This window comes from Triturus cristatus, chromosome 1_2, assembly GCF_964204655.1.
Source record: "Triturus cristatus chromosome 1_2, aTriCri1.1, whole genome shotgun sequence".
In the NCBI taxonomy this organism is placed as follows: Eukaryota; Metazoa; Chordata; class Amphibia; order Caudata; family Salamandridae; genus Triturus; species Triturus cristatus.
Window position 1 is genome coordinate 847,533,790 of NC_140580.1, and position 23,559 is coordinate 847,557,348.

General features: G+C 43.6%; 1 protein-coding gene across 2 annotated transcripts in view; it reads right to left on the reverse strand.

The window, feature by feature from the left end:
• Nucleotides 1-10,167: 10,167 nt before the first annotated feature.
• LOC146868141 (chloride channel protein ClC-Kb-like) overlaps nt 10,168-23,559 on the reverse strand; it is a 204,960-nt gene continuing 191,568 nt past the window's right edge. For both annotated transcript variants that reach the window (XM_085609015.1, XM_085609014.1), the window contains 2 exons: nt 12,395-12,481; nt 10,168-10,963 (listed from right to left, as the gene is read on the reverse strand). In XM_085609015.1, the coding sequence (XP_085465141.1) occupies nt 10,916-10,963; nt 12,395-12,481 (135 nt within the window). In that variant the 3' untranslated portion in view covers nt 10,168-10,915. The remainder of the gene's footprint in view (nt 10,964-12,394; nt 12,482-23,559) is intronic.

Below are 23,559 nucleotides of genomic sequence, written 5' to 3' on the forward strand. Positions count from 1 at the left end.
ATCTGAGATAAAATCCTAAACTTACTACTTTCGGTATTCACAAAAGGCATTTAGTAGTAGTAAAGTTAGGACTCCTAACTTTACTACTACTAAATGCCTTCTGTGCATACCAAAAGTAGTAAGCTTAGGATTTTATCTCAGTTTAGTAGTAGTAAAGGTAGGAGTCCTAACTTTACTACTACTAAATGCCTTCTATGGATACCAAGCGTAGTAAGTTTAGGATTTTATCTCAGATTAATACTTTGAACCGGCCCCAATTTCGTCTGCTTCCAAAAGACATACTATATAACTCCTGTTCATTTTGGGGCCCACTCCCTTTGCCGCTGTTAAAACTGATGGCAAATCGCCTATAAATAGGAAAAAGTGTACAGAGGCCAGAGCACAACCCTGCCTCAACCCGTTAGTAATTGGTATTTTCTGGGTCAATGTCTCCTCCATATCTATAATTATCTGTGCCCAATTGTGTAAATGCAACTCTTGTATTAAAACTAGAAGGCTCTTAGGAATATGTTGTTTTATCAGAGTTTCCCATAAGCAATTCTGGTGCAGCAGGTCGAATGCAGCCTGGAAGTCTACAAAGCAGCAGAATAAACTACCCATTTGCTCTACAGACTTCCAAGCAAGGTACCATAAGCAGAACCAGTGGTCTATCGTGGAGGGGCCTTCCTTGAAGCCCCCTTGTTCCAGGGGCACAATATGGTTTAGTTTGACCCATTCCTTGAGACTGCTTAAGTTAATTTTAGTGAACAATTTTTCACCCATATCCAGTAGGTTAATCAGCCTATAATTTTTGGGAATTCTTGCATCCCCCCTCTTATGTATGGGCCTAATAATGGCCCCTTTCCAGTTGCTGGGGAACTGGCCAGTAGCTAAGATTCCTTGGAGCATCTGGTGAAAGAATTCTGCCTAACAATCTGGCTTGGTCTCAATTATGACAGCCGGAAGGTTGTTGGGTCCCACTGTGCTAGTTAATACCAGCAACGCTATGATGTTTTTAATACTGGCTGACGAGAACTGGCTTCTGAGCTCCTCGTTCACCCCCTTCCATTGATTTGCTCTTATGCTATCGGGCTCTGGATTTTTTCTATAGAGTTCTTTTAAATATTCAACCCCAGCACCTTCTTCTACCACACAATACATTACTCCCTCCTCCTTGCCTGTTCTTGGCTTCACAAGCTTCCTGAATGGTTTCACAGTTTTTGATTCTATTGTTTCTAACAGGTTCCCCCAGCAGCTCTCCTGTTTGCTCTCATGCGATCTCTAATCAGTTGTGCATATACTTTCTTGGTATTCTGAAGGCCATCATACATCTCATACTCAAACTTTATCTTGAGACTTTTAACTGCTTTTTTAATCTGGGCCTTTAGCTTTCCTCGTGGTAACTCTGCCCCTGAACCTATGTTTCCTGAAGGCATTTAAATCTACCCTTAGGCAATGAACCACTAGGCCTGGGAGGAGTTAGTGGAGTTTCCCTAACTCTGAGAAACTCCAGAGGAACTCCGTAAAGGGACCAAAAAACTCTGCCACCATGAGTGGAGTTCCTCAAGCGCAGAGTGCATAACGCCGTGCCATTTGCGCTGATGTTTAGCGCCAGGTCTTGGTCTCACGCTGTAAAATCAACATAAATGGCACCACACGCAGTGCAAGAGGTCACTGCTTCTTTCTGCCTCTCGAGCAGATGTTCTACTCGAGCGGCAGCTTCCTCAATATGAACGGAAGGTTTCTAAATGTGAGCCGTAGCAACCACCTGGCTCCCGCGTTGAGAAATCTTGCCGGGAGTCTGGAGCAAGATTTTCCTTGTTTGCTTAATGTTGGCGAGTGCAAGTGAGGAAAAAACTACGCTCCACTGAGTTTTTCAGAAGTCCGCACACTACGCGGAGCGGGCAAAACTTCTCAGACCCTGTTTGCGCAGCGAAATTTCACACCCAGACCTATGAAGCACCTGCTTAACAGCATCTTCATGCCACTTTATACAGTTTGCCGGGGCTTGAGTCATTGCTTGGTTCTGCTGGAAATTGGCTAATTTTACTAAACCTTCCTCTGAAATCCTAGTGGTAAGATGCTTTGGATAGTCTATTTCTAGAGGTAAAACCTTTTCTCTTGACCTCCTATTGTTATTCCTAGTGATAGAGGATAGTGGTTGCTACCCTCCACTTACACATAGTAGTGTGTAAAACAGTCACCCACAGAATCGCATAATTCCAGTGGCCCTATCTATTACCCAAAACAGCAATTTCCCATATTACCCATGTCCACGTGGGCCATCACGTGCATCTGCATTATTTTCTCTATGCTTTTTTATTATATGTGACGTTTAAAATGCCACTAGCCAGACTGTCATTAGCGTCCCTAGAAGTGAACTTTAGAAGAGGCACACTTTGAATCAAAGACAAACTGGTACTACACCCGGGCCCTGAGAATAAGGCATTCAATGGAAAGGGGATCTGCCAGTCTCAAAGAACGGGAGCTCAGTAAAGGTATGGTAGATTAACACGCTCCTACGGTGGCTAGCTTTAATTTGCATCTGCACATGCCTTACAAACCTACTCCCCTATTTAAGCATCAGTGAGGGGAACACTCAGCCCCTAAAGTTAAATTTTGATAATAAAAATAATAATATTATAATAAAAAAATATGAACATGATTTTTAGTGTGCATGTATCTAGAGCATGCTCATCCGACAAGGATAACTTTTTTCTCTTAGACGCTGAACGTATCACGTACAACTCTTGCTGATGTCATGTGGATGGAGGAGGCAAAGTTGAAACACTTCTACAGGGTGGTTGGCGACTGTGCGGGAATGGGTGTTATAGAGAACCCCGTTCACCATCCCTTGCAAGGAAGCTCCCGTTAAGGTTTTGGTACGCACAGCCTCCTCCAAGCGCTTTGCATTTTTTGCATTTCAAAGTCCACAAATATAGGGGCATATCAACAACAACCGGCGATAATTATCGCTAAGCGCACTTAGCGCTAGGATAATTATCGCCGGCTAGCGTTGATTTTTATCGCTGAGATAGCGTGCTATTAGCAACGCTTATCTCAATAGCGATAAAAATCCTCACGCTAAGTGGCTAACGTGAGATTATCGCTGGAAACCCAGCGATAATCTCACGTTAGCTTGTTGATAGGGACAGACAAACTTAGCCATGATATCCTCCTTCCATAGGATATCATGGCTAAGTCAGAAAAATACCAGACGTAAAAAAGCAGCGTTAACCGCGGTTAGCGCTGCTTTTTTTGTCTCTAACAGGGTTAGCGATATTCTTGATAATAGGAGAAATGTCGCTTAGCGACATTTCTCCTATTATTTTACTCTGGAACGCCCCCTTTGCATCTCATTAGAGATGCAAGGGGAAGCGTAGAGTAAATGGGTGCTAACATACAAATTTGCATGTTAGCACCCTGTTGTTGATAGGGCGCTAGTTTTATCTCGGCTTTTTTGGCTTTTAAAGCCAAAAAAGCAGAGATAAAGCCCTTGTTGATATGCCCCATAGAGAGTCTGCGAATAGGGAGTAAGAGAATAGTACACAGAGTTGTCAATCAGGGCCCGAAATTCAGCTTAAGTGCAAACACTCATTTGTGCTCTAAGATTGAGCAGCTGAGGGATGGATGCAAAACACAAGTATGACGTGATTACATTGAAGTTTATACTTCAGCAGTTGATACCGAATGAACATATAAAAAATCCCTTTGTGGGAATAAAGTAAAGAAGTTGCAGGCTATATCAAAGCATGTTTAATATACTTTACACAGAAGAGCATTTGTGTTACTACAAAGGGCACCAAAATAAAATAAAAAGGCGGATTAGGTTTTGAACCTGTTCACAAATAGACAGTACCATTATAATAATCCTTATATACTCTTTTTGTTTCAGAGTTTAATGCTTTAACCAGACTTCTTTACATCCAAGACATATTTTACCAGTGGGATACTCCAGTGAACTGTAAGGCACTATCGTCTCGACCACAATCAAATACAGAGAATGATGACTGTGTGATCATGAGAGACTTCCTACCAAAAGCAGAAAGAACATTAGTTACAGTGCAAGCAACACTACTGCAGTGAAGAGAAAGAGGGCTGCGGCCTGATTACGAGTTGGGCGGAACGGTATTCCTGGGTGCAACACCGCTCCACCCGATCACGAAAAATCAACACATTAAAAATCACTTCAGTCTGACCTCCTAATATGGCAAGGGGGTGGAGAGATGCAATCTTCCCATCATGAACATTTCTTTGCTCTTCTTCCCTGATGACCCTGCTCACTCCACCCGGCCTCACACCAACCACCCTGGCACATATTTACCAGCTGCTCATAGCCGGTGGTAAATGTGTATTTTAAATTTCTTGGAATAGAGAATATCATGAAGAATTTTGCACATTCAATCTTAGTTTGCTCAGTTATTTCACAGTCTGAAGGGTTTAACTTGTAATTGCATGGTACTGGTGGTTTGTTCCCACAAGGTACTACTGGCCATTAAGGGTGCAAAGTTTGCTCCTTACCAGTAGCATGCAACTCATAATCTGGGCCTATTGATAAGTTCCAGTGTAACGCCACAATGATTGTGCAAGACCTTGCATAGATTAAGAAATTCTGAAATATCATGGGAAACCTTCAGAGATTATCAATATGGAAGAAAAACATTGTAATAATGCACAATTTGTTAAAGGCACCTTTGCTTATATTGAAGAATCTTTAAGCTCAAGTAGAAGTGTGGCTCATAAACGTGAAAAATCTAAAAAGAGTCCATAATGGACAGAATACTTAAAGGTTCATAGACATGCACCGAACATTTCCCTAGAACGAGATGTTTTCTTATGGTGTGCATGGAAAACTGCACCTAACTTACAGGCACCAATGGAAAGCTACAAGCAGAAGGAAAGGGTAATTTGTTTTAATGTTTTACACCTATGGGGGTAACTGAGCTTATTTGTCTCAATCCTCTTCACAGGTGTGTTCTTTATGTCTTGCTGGCAGTTTGTGTCTGCTCTAACTCTGCTCATTTTCTTGCCTCTATGATGTTCATTTTTTCTTCTCAGAGGTCCCGTTTGACCTACTTCGCTCTTCATTCAATTGCATTAAGAAGGCACGTGTCTTCCTATGTTATGTATCTGAGACGTCACTGGTGCTACTCTTTCAAAACAACGTTGAGGTTGATCTTATAATCTCTCATCTTTTAGAAAGGCGGTCAAAACCTGTCTATCTGATCCTATATAGTCATCTGAAGTACCAGTAGTCTCATGTCATTCACAGTAGCCAGCGCCAAGACACCCATGGGTATTTGTGCGCTTAACAAATCTATCTAACTTAACATAACAAAACTTTGAAATTGCCTTGTGGCCTGTCACTGATGTTCCCTGTATGGATCTGATATTGGGGCAGTGAGGAACATGGTCTGTGTAAGGTCCCACTTCACCAGCAGCAGATATGACTGTATCTCTTTTGTCACCATTTGCCTTTGTGTACACACAAATCTCTACGTTTTTGCTGGTTATCTTCTTGTTAGCAGGATAGGACACAGTTTGTACATCTGAAAGATACTCTTGCTCATGGGTCCAAAGTAGTTACAGAAAGGCCGGATTCATGCTAGATTTTCAGAATATCCACATAAGATACATTTACATATAGTGAATTTAAATTGTAACAAATTACATAGTCAACAATCACCTTCAAAATCTAGATGGATACGGCAATTCCATACCTATGATGGAAACCCCTGTTATGGGTGAAGCTTTGCACAGCTTCGTATTAGCCGTAGATGTGTACAAACTCAGGATCATGCTCAGGGACTGCTTTACATTCTCCTTCAGCGGTGCAAGCTGCTTGATTGGTATCCTCATGAAACTCAGTGGACTGTCCAAGCAAGAGCAGGTTTTCGATGACAAAAACTGAATTGTTAGGAATTCTTGGAGAAATCCTTGGGTTGGAAAAACAGCCAACTGACTGTTTTCTTCCCCTCAAGGGTGCTGTAACTTTCCTTCACATTGTCAGTAGATACCAGAACCTGTAAAGCATTAGGTGGAAGTAGAGCACAACCTACAAACAGGAAATGTCAACAGCATCAAAGGAAGGGAAAGGATGGAGTCAAGAACCAGCCAGAAACACCGGAGATAAAAACACACAGGGCGAGGGATAAAGCCAAAAACATGGAAGCAAATACCCAGAGAGACTTAGACAGGAAACTGGCAGGAATACCATGGTTAGGACATTCAGATGAAGAGAAAGAGCAAATATATCAGACACAAATGGAGGCATGAACTAATTCAAGTACCAGAAAGGAATGTCTGGATTAGGACTAAGAAATGTAGGAAGAGAGTAAAAAACTAAGCAGGAATCATTTTAATGGAAGCTGTGTGATAGCCAGGGCTTGGCATGCATGTAAAACTTTATGAGATCAAAAACAGAAGATCTAAACAGTCACAAGCCATGCAAGATTGCTAGAGAGATGACTAATGTAATTGGACGTAAGTATGGAAATCAGATTGATTAGTCCATGGTATGGTGTAAAGCGCTCATTATATTTTATTTTATATTGAAGTGTCCATGTGTTCATAGGATCAAATGCTCAGACTATGGTCGCTATGAGGGTTGAAAGAAATGGCTACCCTAAATGATGCTGACAGACCAAGTGCTGCACTTATGTACAATATTCCACACTATTCCAAGATTTTGCCTCTGACAAAGTGTGACAGTGTAGCAGGTATATTTTTGTCCTTTACTGTACGTCTGTGTAATAAAACATCTGTCATTCTAAATGAATGATGGTGCTAAAGTATGCATCTTTGGATTAGGCTGCTATGATAGAGCATGATGCTCTTCTGTTAGAGATTTTATGGTGTTCTGTATCTTTTTGTTCCTTTTTATTTGGGAAATTTGGAAGCAGTGGCTTTGTTATGTCTCTTTGGAGGATTTGAGGTGTGCATCAGTCCTTGGTTCCCTGTCCTTGGCGATTTGTGTCAGTGATGCACTGCTTAGTTGCTCTTCTCGTTCAGAAATATGGAGTGTCCATGAGTCCTTCCTTGATTTTGGTTAGAGATTTAGATTTAAACTTGTTACATTTCGGTCGTTGAGTCTGAAAAAGTGTTTCCAATATATACTGGCCTGCAATAACTTATCCCCTTCAGGGATATGGGTTACGGGAAAAACTCTGGAAGTGACACGAGTCTCCCATAGGGCCGCATGAAGAGGCTGGCGATTAAGCGCGCAATACACCCATGTCCCTGAAGGGGATAAGTTATTACGGACCAGTATACATTGGAAACACTTTTTCAGACTCAACGACCGAAATTTAACAAGTTTAAAAGTGCCGACCGAATTGGGCCATCACTTCTAGGACACCTTTTTCAAAGGTGTGAACAAATTTGCCTGCCCTGAAGAAGCCCGCAAGGGTGAAACGCGTTGGCTGTTGTGTATTTAATTATGAATAAAAGAATCTACAGAATCATCTAGTTGAAAGACTGGCCTTTTCTGTCATCGCAGTCCTCCATCATCTGTGGGATTTGAATCCGATGAACTTTTCCTCTATAACGATGCCTCTCTCATCTTGTGTGTTTCCTTCTTGTTGTCCTTTATCCCCTGATTACTTTCTCTTTGAAGGTTTTGTATATGCTGAAGTTAGTTCTTCACTCTAATTGGAACATAAAGTAAAGCATATGCTTGACATCAATGTTCCTCCTTATTAGCGATTATGGTGAGTGCTATTTTTCTTTCCTCTGGTTCTCTGGAGCTTTGGGGGACTCTGGAGGTTTGTTCTATTTCTCACAGGGTTTTTCAGAATCATTAATTCTTTTGTTTTTGTTTTTTCATTCTCTGTGCAAGTTTTCCCATGTCCTTTACTTCTTGTTGGAGGTTTTGTTGTGGCAGAATTTCTTTTCACTTGAGAGTTTGTGGTGTACACTCATTCTTTCTTGTTGGAGTGTACTTGGTAATAGGTAAACTTTTGGCCACTTCCACTGGGGTAAACAGGAGTCCTTTTTACTAGGCCTCCATTGACATTTGGAGATGTGCTGGATTCATTCGTTATTTTCTCCACGGATGTTTTGATATGTGATTATAACTTTGTTTCCAAGTCGCTGGAGATTTTTACACCCTTTGGGTGTTTTGTGTATACAGAGAATGTTGTTTCTTTTTTGGAGGTTTTGGTCTGTGCTAAATTCTGTGTATCTTCTATGTATAGGCAGCAGGTATACTGGAACCCTTTGAACATTAGCGTAACACAAGCCCCTGCAGTGCAGGGGGCCTCGATCAGGGTCCCCCTCCATCCCTCAGGAGGCATCCATTCAGGCCTAGGTCAATGAAAATCAGTGAGTTATGAGAGACTCAGGGGCCAGCCTTACAGTCTGAAGGGGGACCCTATCATTTTGCGTTATGTGTCTGCCTTTGCACTGCATCTTTGGAGATTAAGAGGATTATTGAGTTCCTTCCTTTCTCACCTTCCCAGTAATTTTTGAGCATGCTCGAATGCTGCACATGTTTTTGGAAGTATTGGCGTGTTCAGTTCACCATCTTACATGCTATATTAGAATGTTAAGGCTAAGCCAACGTCTTTTGCTTCTTCTTAATGTAAGTTTTGAAGTCTACAAACTCCTTTGCTTCCTCTTGTTGTAGCCCTCCTCATATTTTGCAGTCTTACTTACTTTGTCTTCAGAGAATTCTTGGTGTGATGGCTTCCTTTGTTCAAGCACACTGGAGTGGTGGATCAGGCCGGAGTACTTTTAGCAGTTTTCCATTTTCTGAAGATTTTGGAGTGCATTTATTTACTCAGAAATGTATGGATCTTTTGAATCTAATCAATTTTTCCATCTCTTTGAAGATTATTGGGATTGTCTGTAGACTCTTGTTCTTTTTTACTGGATGTTTAGTGTGCTGAATCATGCATGCATTCATTCATTCTCTTTGTGAGATCTAGCATATGAGGAGACATTAGGTATGCTCTCTGGAGTCTGTGGAATGTCCTTAAGTCACTTTTTGTCTTATTGTCATTTGAGGATATGGAATATATGGAGAATTCTTTCATTTCTTTGTCACTTTACCCTGGATATTTTGGGGTTTGTGGTAGCCTTTTGATCCTTTCCATTGTATATTTTGAGGTATACAGAAGTCCTTCATGACACCACCTCCAGTTTATGCAGTGTGCAGGAGTCTTTTTCTTAATCTGTCTGGAGAGTTTGGGGTGAGTTTGGAAGTTTTTTGCACACCCATTTCTGGAGATTTTGTTGTGTGATTCCTTTGTATGTTGATGTAAGGTGTGTTTTAGTTCTTCTATACTCTACACCGAAAATGTAACGTTGTACTGGAGTCCATCTCTATTTCCAGAGAAATAATTTGAGTATGCTGTTGCCCTTTCTTCCATTATTTTGAAGGGTTGGACTGTAACACATTCCTACTTTTCTGTGAGGTTTTAGCCTTTTATGTATATGATTGGTTTTGTTCAGTTGGTTTTTAGCCGTTGAGCTTTTCTCAACACGACTTTCAGCTGTGCAGGAGTCTTCTGTCCCTTCCTCCTGGAGTTATTAGTGTGTGCTGTAATCCAATTGTTTTTTCAATTAAGTTATTAGGGTATGCTAGACGCCTTCATTTCTTCATTTGGATGACACCCAGAGTCTTTTGATCCTTTTCACAGAGGGGTTTAGGACATGCTGGATTCTTTTCTTATATTTTTTAAAGTTATGTACCAGAGTCATTTAGTCCTATTTAGTCCTTCCTTCTTGCTGGAGATTGTTGTGTGTGTCAACATACTACTGCTCTTCCCTTTGAATGTTTTGGGAGTGCAGATATTCTTCCTTATACAATGTTATACAGAGAGCTGGAGACCCTAGTTCCTTTGTCTTCGGAAGTTTGATGGTGAGCTTCAGTCGTGTCTTACCTCTTTTTGTATTTTTAACCAGTGATGGCTTTTTTACTCTATCTCATTAGAGTCCTTGGAGTGTGCCTGAGTCTATTGTCCCTTTATCTTGGAGGTAGCAGAGTATACTAAAGTCCATCCATCAGTCTTTAATTGGGGTGGGTTTGGGAGAAGTTGGTGTCAGCTCTGTGTTCTTTCTCTTGAGGTGTGAGGTGTGTTTAGTTTTTCCTCCAGCGTCTTTGGAGGCACTGTGTGGGCCATAGTTCCTTGGGCTTTCCCACTAGAGGCTCTGTGGTGCACTGGAGCGCCTTGTTCATTCTTTCTTGAGCTTTTGGGTGTGCAAGAGTCATTGCTTACTGATTGAGCTACTAGTCTGCACTGAAGTCCTAGTGCTTCTTCACTGGTGCTTCTGAGGGTGTGCTGGAGACCTTTACTTTACTTTGGGGGTCTAGAGTTGGCTGAAGTGTATTTATACTTTCCTTTAAGGATGTTAGGATGTGATTTGACATCTTCCTTAGTTTTTGGAGGTTTTAGGGTGTGCTAGAGTCGATTTGGGGATGGTTCGGATTTGGGACTGGAATTCTTCATTTGTTTTTTATGGCATTTTTGCTGGCATTTGTGTTGTGTACCAGCATCCTATGGTTCTTATCTTTCAAAGGTTTTGAAGAGTGCAGACTTTCTTCCTGAACACACTTTGGAGCTTTTGGATTTTGCTGAAGTTGTGTGCTTCTTCTCATGAGGTTTGTGGTGTATTTAAGTCCTTCCTTGATTCTAAATGGGTGCTTGGTAATGCCAGAGCCCCCCCCCCCCCCAAAGAATTCTGGAAGCTTTAGGTGTCCTATAGTCTTTGTGCATTATTTTTGGTATTTTGGGGATGTGCTGTAGTCCTTGCTTACTTCACTTTGCAAGTTGTAAGGTATGTCCATCATTCCTTTTCTCTTACGGTGTTGGGGTGTGCTGGAATCATCTTTAGTTTATTCTTGCTGAAGTTACCTCTTCATATTGGATTTATTGGGAGTGTAGATTCATGCACAACTCTTTGGATGTTTTAGAGCTTGACATGTTTTCCTTTCTCACTTTGGAGTTTTTGGATTGGCCAAATCTTCAATTGTAGCTTTCAACTGAAAAGATACATACAGTACATGCTTTTATTCAACAAAGAATTCCTTCATACCATCTAGGACTTCTGACACAATAAAATCTAAAACATCACTACACAATCAACCTCTTGGTACCACTCAACACAGACAGGACCACAGAGGTGAACCTCCATCTGTATAGTAATTTGTAAAGATGAGTTGTAGGCAAGACAATGAAATTAATCAAACTACAACAAGAAAGTTACAAAAGCTCATCTGACTTATACATCTGGTATACGAGACCTATTGTAATGTGGAGAGTCACAATTGTAATTGTCATCTATTAAAACCTTCAGAGCTTTGGTGACTGTCTGTTTAATCTTTCAAGCTTGCTTGGATGTGATTAAGGTCTGGTATAGCAGCTAATAATGAAAATGTCATAGCAACTGGAACTGGCATACACATATAAGGTGCTCTGAAAAATGAATCCCAAAGAACACCATCCATTAATTCCTCTCCTCAACCATCTAATGCTGAAGCCCTTTGCCTGACCATAACTAGCATGCCTCATTCTTGGGTTCCATTTTGCCCCATCTATCTGGCACCTGATATAATGTGTGATTCACCACCTGATACTTGATCTCATACCCCATTCCCTCACATTATCCAGGTTATCAAGCTCCCATTCGTCTGCCTTACAATACTGTTATGCCCCGATTTCAAAACATTCCATATTTCATGCCGAGTAGCGTGGCTAATAATAAATATGAGGGCAGCTGACAGCAGCTACAGCCATAGATAGGGATGTAGGGCTCTGAGAGAAGAGCTCCACCACTACAAAACACCATGTATCAACTCATCTGCCGCATCACTCATAACATGCAACACTCATCCCCCTGACTACGCCTATTGTGCCTTCCTTCCATTGCCTTTTTCTAGGTCTCATTCTTGCACTCATCTCTTCGATGCCTGGTATCAAGTCTAAATCTTCACTTGAAACTGTATAGCCTGCCCTCGTTCCTCCACCTGAACCTGAATATGAAGCTCTCATTGCTATTGCTCATCCCGGATCTCATGCCCCAATACCTCAGCCTTGTTCTTAATCTTCACCCCTATTTCTCTACATCCTCCCAGATAACATCCTAAGATCACTGCTCTGTCCTGAACATCTTACTCCCATGTGTCCACTATATCCACGATTGCACCTCCTCGATTAAATGAAACAGCTTTGCATATTCTCCTAAAACCTCTTTCTCAATGACTACACACCCAATCCAGATAGTATATCACAAAGAAGCTGATGATACTGGACGAACAGTGAAGGGCTTAACAATCAATATAATGAATTCCTTTCTCTGCTGATGTTTGTAATAGCAATGTCTCTTCCTAGCCCTTTGGGCACAGCTCTTACCACACCCATCTGCAAAATCTTAAGCCGGAATGCACTCCACACAGCATCTTGCATTCATTTACCTCGTTTCTGGTGACACATCCGACAATTCTCCCTGAAGTGGTCACAAAGGCCCTCTGTAGGCTGAGCAACTCAAAGAGGTTGTGTGCCTGGGAAAATTACAAGAGGAAGACATATTTGTAAAGTACACAATACCTGTCAATAAGTAGGACAATGAGAAGCATGGTGCTGTCAATTTGAAACAGTAGCTGCTCTTTCTATCTTGAGCACAGTTGGGAATAGAAGCCTCCAAACACAAGAAAACCATGGACAAATCTACAACTTCTCATAGTGTTTCTCCTGTATCTAGATAGGACATGCCCCTCATACCCCTTCTCATAAAAATGCACCTTCAATCAGTGATGAAGACATCTTCCACCGAGACTCTCTGATTCAACACCATGCGGACCTGCAAATCACATTCAGATCCAACAAAATGGAAATTTATGCTGCTAACGATCACTTCAAATTGACCCAAAAGAGAATATGCAGACAGGTAGAACATCCTTTGGGTATCATGCCAGGCAGTGGCGCTGTCATGCACTACAGCTCACCTACCCACACATTTTAAATAGGACACTCTAGACATAGGGGATCATCAGAGTGCTTAACATTTGATCGTGAATGTACAGAGGACAGACTGGAAATTTAGGGGTAAAACTATGAGAGAATATGTTTCAGTTAGATGTAAATATTGAATACACAGCTCATGCAAAAGGGGACCAGGTGCTAAGTACATGAAAAGAACACAGTAACATCTTGAGTGTAAGAATTTAGAGTGAGAGTAAGGAAAGAAAGGAAGGACCCGTTAATAGAATGCAGTGATTCTGGGAAAGCCTTATAGAAGTACTAGTAGGTAAAATAACTTTTTCTTTTTATTTTGCATATATTACGCGAGAATTTGTGCAAAGTTACAGGCCTGCGAGCAAAGGAATCGTGATGATTGCAGGAGCAGATTGAAGCCAGGATAGGCCATTGTGTAGTTAAGCTTGGTTTCTGGGACTTTCAGCCACATTAATACATCTTAAGACTCTCTCTTCCTTCGTGAAACGCTCCACTTGTGAGAAAGGCAGCACTGGAAATCAGATGAACTATTACTTAGAATACTACTTTTATGAGTACTTATGGTAGCTGAAAGAAAGATATTCTGAACTACAGTGGACTATTTGACAGGGCAAGAGGTGAATCAATCTGATAGCTTATTTTCAAGGTGCTGAGAGACCCAAAAGAATGACCAACGATGTTGGGTACTTACTGAGATTTGAATAGAGTGACAACAAGATCCCTGTAACAAGAAAAGGAAGTTTGTCATCAGGATGGAAATTACTTAGAGATGTGAGATCCAGGAGGGTTATTAAATAGAGCTCTCACCCATCAATCAGCATTTTGGCGATGGAGCCTGATGCCGAAGATCCATTTATGATGAGCATCTGGGTGTAGGGAAGTACGTCAAATAAGATTTTACCAAGGTGAAAAGCAGACTATCTGTACATAATCGGCAGGTTGCAAGGAATATCAGAATTTGACAAGATTCATATTGGGTAATGGTTGAAAACAGTGCCGTATGATGCCAATCGTCGTGGAGACTACTGGGCTGGGAGAGTTTCAGAAGAGCACTCAAGATGTCTGTTGTCAGTATAGTATTATTTTCGGGATTTTTATATCTAAAAAGTTTAAGAAGGGCTTTCTGGAATGTGAGCGCTGTGTTGGGCTGTCCCATGTTGTGTTGGGTTGTGTTGTGCTGTGCTGTTCTGTATTGTGGGGTTTTTGTATAGCACACGTCTGTCATTTCTAATGGTGTCTTCGCTTTCTAAAGAGAACAGTACTCAGTAGAACTTCACATGTCCACCACAAATGGGAATTTAGGAAAAACGTGCAGAATATTTGGCCAAGAATTTTTCAGCCATGGGTGCTTAAGAAATACATTTGTGATTGGTGGGAGGTATAGTACACTCATAAATGGAAATTAACAAAGCAACTGCGAACTATTATGCCATTTTATACTCAGCACCTGCCACTGGGGCCACAGAGTTTATTGCGAATTATTAGAGTGCTGTGGCGGTTGCATGACTAACTGGCCAAGGGTAAGACCCCGGGTGCAAGTGACTGCCTCCAGAATTTTATATAACATATAAAAATGAACTGCCCTTCAAACTTCTGTCCATGTATGAAAAGGACATTGAGAAAGGAGTATTGCCCATGACGACTAGGGAAGCCAATACTGAAGTGTTGTTCAACGCTGAAAGAGACCCGCTGAATGTCAAATCAATATCCCTTCTAAATCAACCATTAGCCCTTCTAAATTTGAAACACAAAGTATTGGGAAAACAAATTGCTGATAGACTAGTGCCATTAATGCAAGTTCTAGTACATCAGGATCAGAGTGCATTTATTCTTGATTGCAGCACTCATGTTTACTTGAGTCATCTTTTCCATGTCTGTGATAAAGCCCGCCGTGCGAACACCAGATATCTGATGTTGCTTTGTTAGAAACAGAAAGGTGTTCGACACGGCAATTGGTCATACTTGTTTTAGGTACTGAAAAGGATGAGTATGGGTGCAAGCATCCTTTTGTGGATTCAACTGTTATATGCTAAACCGCTTACTCAAGTCAGCAGTGGTTAATTCTTTTCAGAACAATGGCCCATTCATAGGGTCACAAGGCCCACCTGAGTGCACTTGTTCGCCACTACTGTTTGCGCTCGCGATGGAGCCTCTAGCATGCCTGATGCATGAGAGGGCACAACACTGCTGAGGGTGCTTGTTGTGCAGCGTGCCTATTGTCTCGCTCAACACAGATGACGCACTCTTGTTTTTTGAGAGACCCGTCTAGTTGTCTACTGGAACTAGATACATTTGGTAACATATCTGCTCTTGTGATGAATTGGAAGAAATTGTGCCTTCTCCCCCCTTAGCCTAGTGGATACCCCATATCATCTCAGGTTGAAACACCTTTAAGTATTTAGGTTCCAAATTTACAATAACGACATGAGACTCGTGACTGGCAATACTAAGAAAATGATGACTACAATCAGACAATCGACTTCCATTTGGTCTAAGCTGCCACTTTCCCTATTAAGAATAGTGCCGAGAGCCAAAATGTTAATATTGCTCAGGTTTGTATCCTATTTCATGGCAAAACCTATAATCATCAAAAGGAGCTAATTTAAAGAAGAAGATATGAGGGAGTGCCAGGAGAAGACTATCTGAAGTGAAAGTTGGCACCAGCTGAAAGGGGTTGCATGAACACCACAAAGTTTGAGATCTGCTATATGGCCGCTCAATTATTATGGCCAATGAGGTGGATGGCTACTGCGGACACAGAGGAAGTGAAAGTCAAAGCTTGTATCGGCAGGGGCTGCATATAATATGTGCTATTACTGATTCTTGATATGGTATTAGTGGACAGAAAACTGACCAGGGTACACCTGAGAGCACTACCTGCTCTGAGGTACTGTTGGCGGCAGCAACTTAGGATACGGGATGTATTCGGGTTATACGCCCCTGATATCCCACTGTGGTGCCTTCTAAAGTTCAAAGACGTAACAAAATGACATGATAAACAGCCATGGACAGAGGTGAGAATGGTTGCAGTAGGAGACCTTTATTGTGACGGGACAATCTGCACACTTGAATCCATGGGGGAGGATTTTGGATTAGCCTTGTGGCAACAATTCATGATGTATATTGCTCTAGCAAGGGCAGCAAAAATAGCTTGAGGGAGGAAGAAAAGGAACCTCCTAAGTCTGAGTGGCTTATGATATTATTAACCCATGGGAAATGCAAGGATGCTATGAGCATGTTACATTCAGCACTGGTGCCAGCTTTATACCATGATTCTACAGCAGTGATGAAAAATGGGAGATACATTTGGGTAGGACACTCACAGACATGGAGTGGGTACAAACACTAGAATATGCCAAAAGTGTAAAAAGAAATCCATACTTGTTTTAGGTACTGAAAAGGATGAGTATGGGTGCAAGCATCCTTTTGTGGATTCAACTGTTATATGCTAAACCGCTTACTCAAGTCAGCAGTGGTTAATTCTTTTCAGAACAATGGCCCATTCATAGGGTCACAAGGCCCGCCTGAGTGCACTTGTTCGCCACTACTGTTTGCGCTCGCGATGGAGCCTCTAGCATGCCTGATGCATGAGAGGGCACAACACTGCGGAGGGTGCTTGTTGTGCAGCGTGCCTATTGTCTCGCTCGACACAGATGACGCACTCTTGTTTTTTGAGAGACCCGTCTAGTTGTCTACTGGAACTAGATACATTTGGTAACATATCTGCTCTTGTGATGAATTGGAAGAAATTGTGCCTTCTCCCCCCTTAGCCTAGTGGATACCCCATATCATCTCGAAGAGGTTGAAACACCTTTAAGTATTTAGGTTCCAAATTTACAATAACGACATGAGACTCGTGACTGGCAATACTAAGAAAATGATGACTACAATCAGACAATCGACTTACATTTGGTCTAAGCTGCCACTTTCCCTATTAAGAATAGTGCCGAGAGCCAAAATGTTAATATTGCTCAGGTTTGTATCCTATTTCATGGCAAAACCTATAATCATCAAAAGGAGCTAATTTAAAGAAGAAGATATGAGGGAGTGCCAGGAGAAGACTATCTGAAGTGAAAGTTGGCACCAGCTGAAAGGGGTTGCATGAACACCACAAAGTTTGAGATCTACTATATGGCCGCTCAATTATTATGGCCAATGAGGTGGATGGCTACTGCGGACACAGAGGAAGTGAAAGTCAAAGCTTGTATCGGCAGGGGCTGCATATAATATGTGCTATTACTGATTCTTGATATGGTATTAGTGGACAGAAAACTGACCAGGGTACACCTGAGAGCACTACCTGCTCTGAGGTACTGTTGGCGGCAGCAACTTAGGATACGGGATGTATTCGGGTTATACGCCCCTGATATCCCACTGTGGTGCCTTCTAAAGTTCAAAGACGTAACAAAATGACATGATAAACAGCCATGGACAGAGGTGGGAATGGTTGCAGTAGGAGACCTATATTGTGACGGGACAATCTGCACACTTGAATCCATGGGGGAGGATTTTGGATTAGCCTTGTGGCAACAATTCATGATGTATATTGCTCTAGCAAGGGCAGCAAAAATAGCTTGAGGGAGGAAGAAAAGGAACCTCCTAAGTCTGAGTGGCTTATGATATTATTAACCCATGGGAAATGCAAGGATGGTATGAGCGTGTTACATTCAGCACTGGTGCCAGCTTTATACCATGATTCTACAGCAGTGATGAAAAATGGGAGATACATTTGGGTAGGACACTCACAGACATGGAGTGGGTACAAACACTAGAATATGCCAAAAGTGTAAAAAGAAATCCATTATTCAAACTTACCCAGTTCAATTATTTACACCAGACTCACTTGTCTCTTGTTAGGTTAGTGTGTTTTTATTAGGGAGAATCTGATGCCTACCTAGATACCATAACACACAAGCAGACTTATTTCAGGGGGTTTGGTGCAGTCTTCTTCCATCCAACAATTCTGTGAGGAAATTATCCACTTACAGTGGAGGAAACAGGCAGAAGACTGGCGCCTAGTCCATCACTGTGTTTACTAGGGCACATGCATAAATTCAAGGGCAAAACAAATCTGCAGGTTTATTGACTTAGCACTTGTAATTGCATAAGGAACCATAGCAATGAGTTGCAAGGCACGTGTTGCCACAAACACCAACACATGGGTCCATGATGCATAAGCGAGCTTGTGGCACTTAGGGTTTAGCAATGACAGAGTGGCAGGGGTGAGCTGCTAATGATTATAATGCCTTTCAACGGCCATCGAAGCGACCAAGCTCTGTGAAAGTATAACATCGTATTTTAACTTAGTGCCCAATATGACGCAAGGATCCCCATGCCCAAGGATTCAATTCAATATTCCACCTCAAGATGGGAAAGTGAGACATATGAAGGTATATACAGATGGGGGTCTCCAGTAGAAAAATAATTAATCAAATTAAAAGAAATTCTGAGATTTAACTCAGAATTCCACATACATATTACCTTGTGATTATAAAAAAAAGAAACATTTCTACATTAATAATTCCTGCACTCTTAACCGGAAGTGAATCAAAGTGATTTTTTTTTAACCTGGCCCTAACACATGGAACCGACTAGGGACTTGGGTGACACTGGACATTCGAAGGTCTGTCCCCCAGGCAATTTCCTGCTGTTGGTACACTCCAGAGGACTGTACACGTAACTGTTTTTTTTTGGTAGGGATGGGCAGCAGGAAGGAGATAAGTAGAGGGGGTTTGGGATACCAGGCACAATTTTAGCACAAGGTGGCATGATGGCTGGTATCGTCGCAGGCAAATAAGGAGAGCCTCAGAAGGCCTGATAGCGACGATGTTGGCGGTGAAAGCAGATGAGTGTACATTTGATGGAGCTGCGACGGCGCTCGCGGAGTTTGGGGAGGTCTCGGGCCTCCGAGTGAATTGGACTAAGACCTGTCTTTTCCCGGTTCGCAGGGGCACCCCTACCCCTGCTCCAAGTAGGGAGATTAGATGGGAACCCGACTGCTTTAAGTACCTGGGGGTGTACGTCTATCATGAACCTTCTGACCTCCTGGCTGGGAACATTGCCCGCGGCACTCGAGCACTTCGAGGCAGTATGGACTTCTGGGCCACGCTACCGCTTTCGGTGGCAGGGCGGATTGCTTTGCTTAAAATGGTGGCGCTTCCCCGGTTGTTATATTATTTCCGGACACTACCGATCTGGGTCCCACCGGCCACGTTTCGACTATTACGATCAATGATAGTCGGATTCCTCTGGGGCTCGGGCCGCCGGCGGGTGGCCCTCAAGACCCTGATGCGGCCGAAGGCTGAGGGTGGGCTTGCGGTGCCGGACTTCGAAAAGTATTATTTAGCGGCGCAGCTCCAGACCTTCACCCAGGAGATCGCCCGGAAATTCCGGGGCCCAGAAGACAGGAGGGGAACGGGTATGGCCAGGCATGTTCTCTCCTTCATAGCGATGCGACAACGGTTGGCCTTGCAGGACTTGTCGATGGAGGAACGGACCGTTCGCCTGTGCTGGAACCGAGCTCACGCCCGGGGCCACCTGAGAACACCGTATGCGCCCGAAATACCTTTGGGGATGCTAACGGCTTTGCCCCATGGGGGCGATTGGTCACAGTTGGCGAACTGGGAGGACGCCGGCCTACAGCTAATGGGTGACCTATACGAGGACGGGGCGCTCTTGCCCTTTCAGGAGCTCATTGATCGCTTCGGGATTCCCCGCGGCGACTTTCTGCTGCACTCGGCCCTTGTCCGGGCGATCCAGGCGCACTGGAAATGCGGGCAGGAGGAACCTCCTTTAGCCCCGGTATGCCAATACGTGATGATGTCTGCGGGCACGGTGAAGGCGGTCACTTGCCTTTACGGCAGACTGATCAATGAGGGGCTGGCTCCCCTCACTACTCTGAGAAACCGTTGGGAGGAGGACATTGGCAAGGAGATCCCGGAGACGACCTGGTCCCAGCTGGTGCGGCGAGCCTGGAAGGGCACACGCCACGCCCGCTTTCAATTGGTCCACTACTACGTGCTCCATAGAGCATATCTGACCCCGGTGAAAATCAGGCGATATTTTGCTACGAATTCGGCGGAATGCCCCAGGTGCCCGGCCCAGGAGGCGGACCTTCTCCACATGCTGTGGGCCTGCCCGGGATTGTCATCCTATTGGGTAGAAGTGGGGAAGACCCTGGAGGAGACGACGGGGAGATCCTTATCGTTTGACGCGGCGGTGGGACTCCTGCACTGGTTCCCTCATACCCCCAAGAACAAAATATCTAGCAAGTTCATTGATTTAGGGCTGCTCCTTGCTAAGCGGGAGGTGACCAGGAACTGGAAGGCACGCGCTGGTCCGACGGGAAGCCGGTGGCACAGCGAATTTTTGAAGTGGGCGACGGGGGAGAGCACGTTAAGATACCAGCTAGCTTGGAGGCAGCGTAATGAGAAGGCACAGGAGGCAGCGCTGGAGTGGGAGACGTTAGTGCAGGCCCTTAGGGATTATTGCGCCCCCAGCGACTCTGAAAGTGAGGAAGCAGCTCGCCCCAAGTCCCGATAGACGATTGCACTTTTCAGCTCTGTTGCTTTCCCCATGGGTCCTTTAGCAGATCCTGTTGAGGTTGTTGCCGGGCGCTGATGGCGGGGTTGGGTGGGTTTTCTTTGGTTCGTAGAGTTTTGAGGGTGGGGTTTTTCTTTCTGGGTTTATAGGCTTGTTTGGAAAAGCAGATGACGGACAGTAGATCATCCGGACCAGCCCCGACATCCTTCTGAGCCCCCATTGAATTTCGCCGCCCGACCCCAGGGTTGTGGGCTAAATGGCTGTGTAAGAAACTTACGGCGGGGGGACGGAGGGGGGTGTCTCATTGATCTTGCTTGTTATATTATGCTGGTTGATTATGTAACGATTTACTGATTCCTGCAATAAAAATATATTTAAAAAAAAAAATGAGTGTACATTTGATAGGGTACTCAATCAACAAAAAGGAATGGCTGATTTCAAGACGTTGCACCAGGCGCGGGCTAGGGGATCACAAGCGTTTGCGGCCTAAGGGGTCATGAGGCGGAGTTGTGTAAAGAGGAGGGGAACAGTGGTGCAGGGCACCATTTTGGATTTAGCGTATATCGACATGGAACAGGTGATGGAGGTAGCAATGTGGGCAAGTTACCCAGGAGATACTTGGGACACTGGGTTTGGTGAACTAAGGGAAAGGAATAGCCATAGCACAGAAAACAGCCGGGAAGGCCGCTTCATTACCAGATTATGCTACGGGTAGAGGGTTGGTGAAGGAGGCAGGGGTGGCAATGGGGGCACACTCAGTTGGTGCTGAGCAGGTAAAAAGCTGGGGAACAGGACCAGAGGGGGCGCAGATGAAGTTAGCAGCATGGCCCAGTGGGGGGACCACGACTGCAATAGTCCAAGTGATGTTGGACTGCTGTGATGAAGGGGGCTCGACAGAGGGGAGAGGAGGAGGACAGAGAAGGACATTACATTTTTGAGGCACTGTTTGCCCCTAAGGAAACAACTGCTAAGCCATAGAGAGTCTACATTAGTACATTTTGGGGCACTGCTGCTGCCACAAGGGAGGCACACACCTCAAGGGCAGTTGATATCATAGGTGCTGGGGGTCAGAGTACAGGCAAAGGCAACAAACAGGGGGTCAGATTGAAGGGTGATTGGTGCAGGAGAGAGAATAGGGGTGAGGAGGGCCAGGTACGCAAGGCGGCAGATAGGAGAGGCACTGGCAAGGAGAGCAGGTGGGTGTGGATACAGAGGGGAGAGTCAGAGTTAGATTTTGAAAGGGCAGCTACCAACACATTGGGCCTTGTTGATGGTTCAGTTGCAAGTTGGCAAGTGGCAGCAGACCAGGGGGGAGTCTGGTGAGGCTCTACCATCCTGGGAGGAAGAGATGGTTTTTCTTGCTGAGTGTTTTTCTGGGTGGCCAAGAGATTTACATGGTTTTACTAGGTTTTATTGTTGTTTGGGTGGGTCAGGTAGTTTGAAAGAGAGAAAGGAGTAAGTAGACACCTGGTGAAGGCAGGAAGTTAAAGGTTTACAGTTTAAAAAGTAAGTTAGTGTTCAGGATGAAGTGTAGAGTAATCAGTGACAGGCAGGTGAGTTGGGGGCATCTTCAATATTGATATGACCTGTGGGGTTTAAACACAGATCAACTGACCACATCACATGATGCATATGATTAAAGCCTAGAGGAGGCTGAAACGAGTTATGCTGAACCTTCCAATGATTAAAGGATTTGTAAACGACTATACCGGCTGGTGGGCTCTATTTGCCTCTGGGAGCAGAGGTTTGTTCTTTTGGAATATTTGATACGGACGACGCCTGTGTAAAGAGCCCCGGTCCGCCATGCAGGGCATCCTCAGAGCGTCACGGGCATTTTGAAATATATATATTGACAGAGAACATGTCAAAGTTTATAGATCATTTCCTTGCTCCCTTTGTCACCCAATTGTCTTCCTATACCAAGGATACTAAAGATTTCCTGAGACAAATTCAAGGTATACGCTGGGAATCAGACTTTGTGATGATTACGCTGGACGTTTGAAATCTATTCACCAGCATAAGACATAACGATGGTCTGGCAGCTGTAGACAACTTTCTGAGATGCCATCCAATCAGGTATCTGGAGGATAGAGAAATGTTATTAGAATTCATCACATTTTGCCTGAATAATAACATTTTTATCTTCCAAGGCCAAAGGTACAGGCAGATATAGGGAACGGCTATGGGCACATGCTTCGCCCCCAGTTATGCGAACTTGTTCATGGGCTGGTGGGAGAAGCAAGTGGCCTGGGCTGATGATAAAGGACACTGGGTGGAGAAGGTCATTTGTTGGCGGAGATATATCAACGACCTCTTCATCATTTGGAAAGGGTCAAAAGAATCAGCTACATGGTATATCTCCGTCCTCAATGAAAATGAACTGAATCTCAAATTCACTGGGGAAATGAGTACCAGTGAAGTAAATTTCCTTGACCTGAAAGTGTTTGTTAGTTCTAAGGTCATCCAGACAGCCTGGTATAGGAAAATAATGGCAGGTAACTCCGTTCTACATGGATGTAGTTGCCACCCAGTAAACCACATAAAGAGCATCCCCTATGGGGAGTTACTCCGTATAAAGAGGAACAGCTCACAACAATCGGATTATGAGGAGGCAGCAAGTGACAGTGTGAGATGCTTTAGAACTAGGGGATACTCACAAAAAACTTTGAGAACAGCCCAACAGAAAGTCAGGGATAAAGAGAGGCATACATTACTGCAAGAAACATACACACCAAGAACAGTAAAAGATCTAGGAAGACTGAGACTGATTACGAGTTACTCAAATGCCACGGGGAAAATAAGAGCTATCCTGCGTAGAAACTGGAGAACGTTACAATCAGATAGTGTGGTGGGCAGGGAACTCCCAGATTATCCTAAAATCTCATTTAGAAAATCCCAATCTATAAGAGATCATCTAGTGGAGAGCCACCTACCCCCACTTAAAACAGGTTCCAGTTTACAGGACCTACATGGTTCCTTTCCATGTGGGAAGTGCAAAGCGTGCACTAATAGTAAGAGAGTAATCGCATATCTGATCCCAGGCTGTCGCAAAGAAAGAAAGATCACAAAATTCATGACCTGT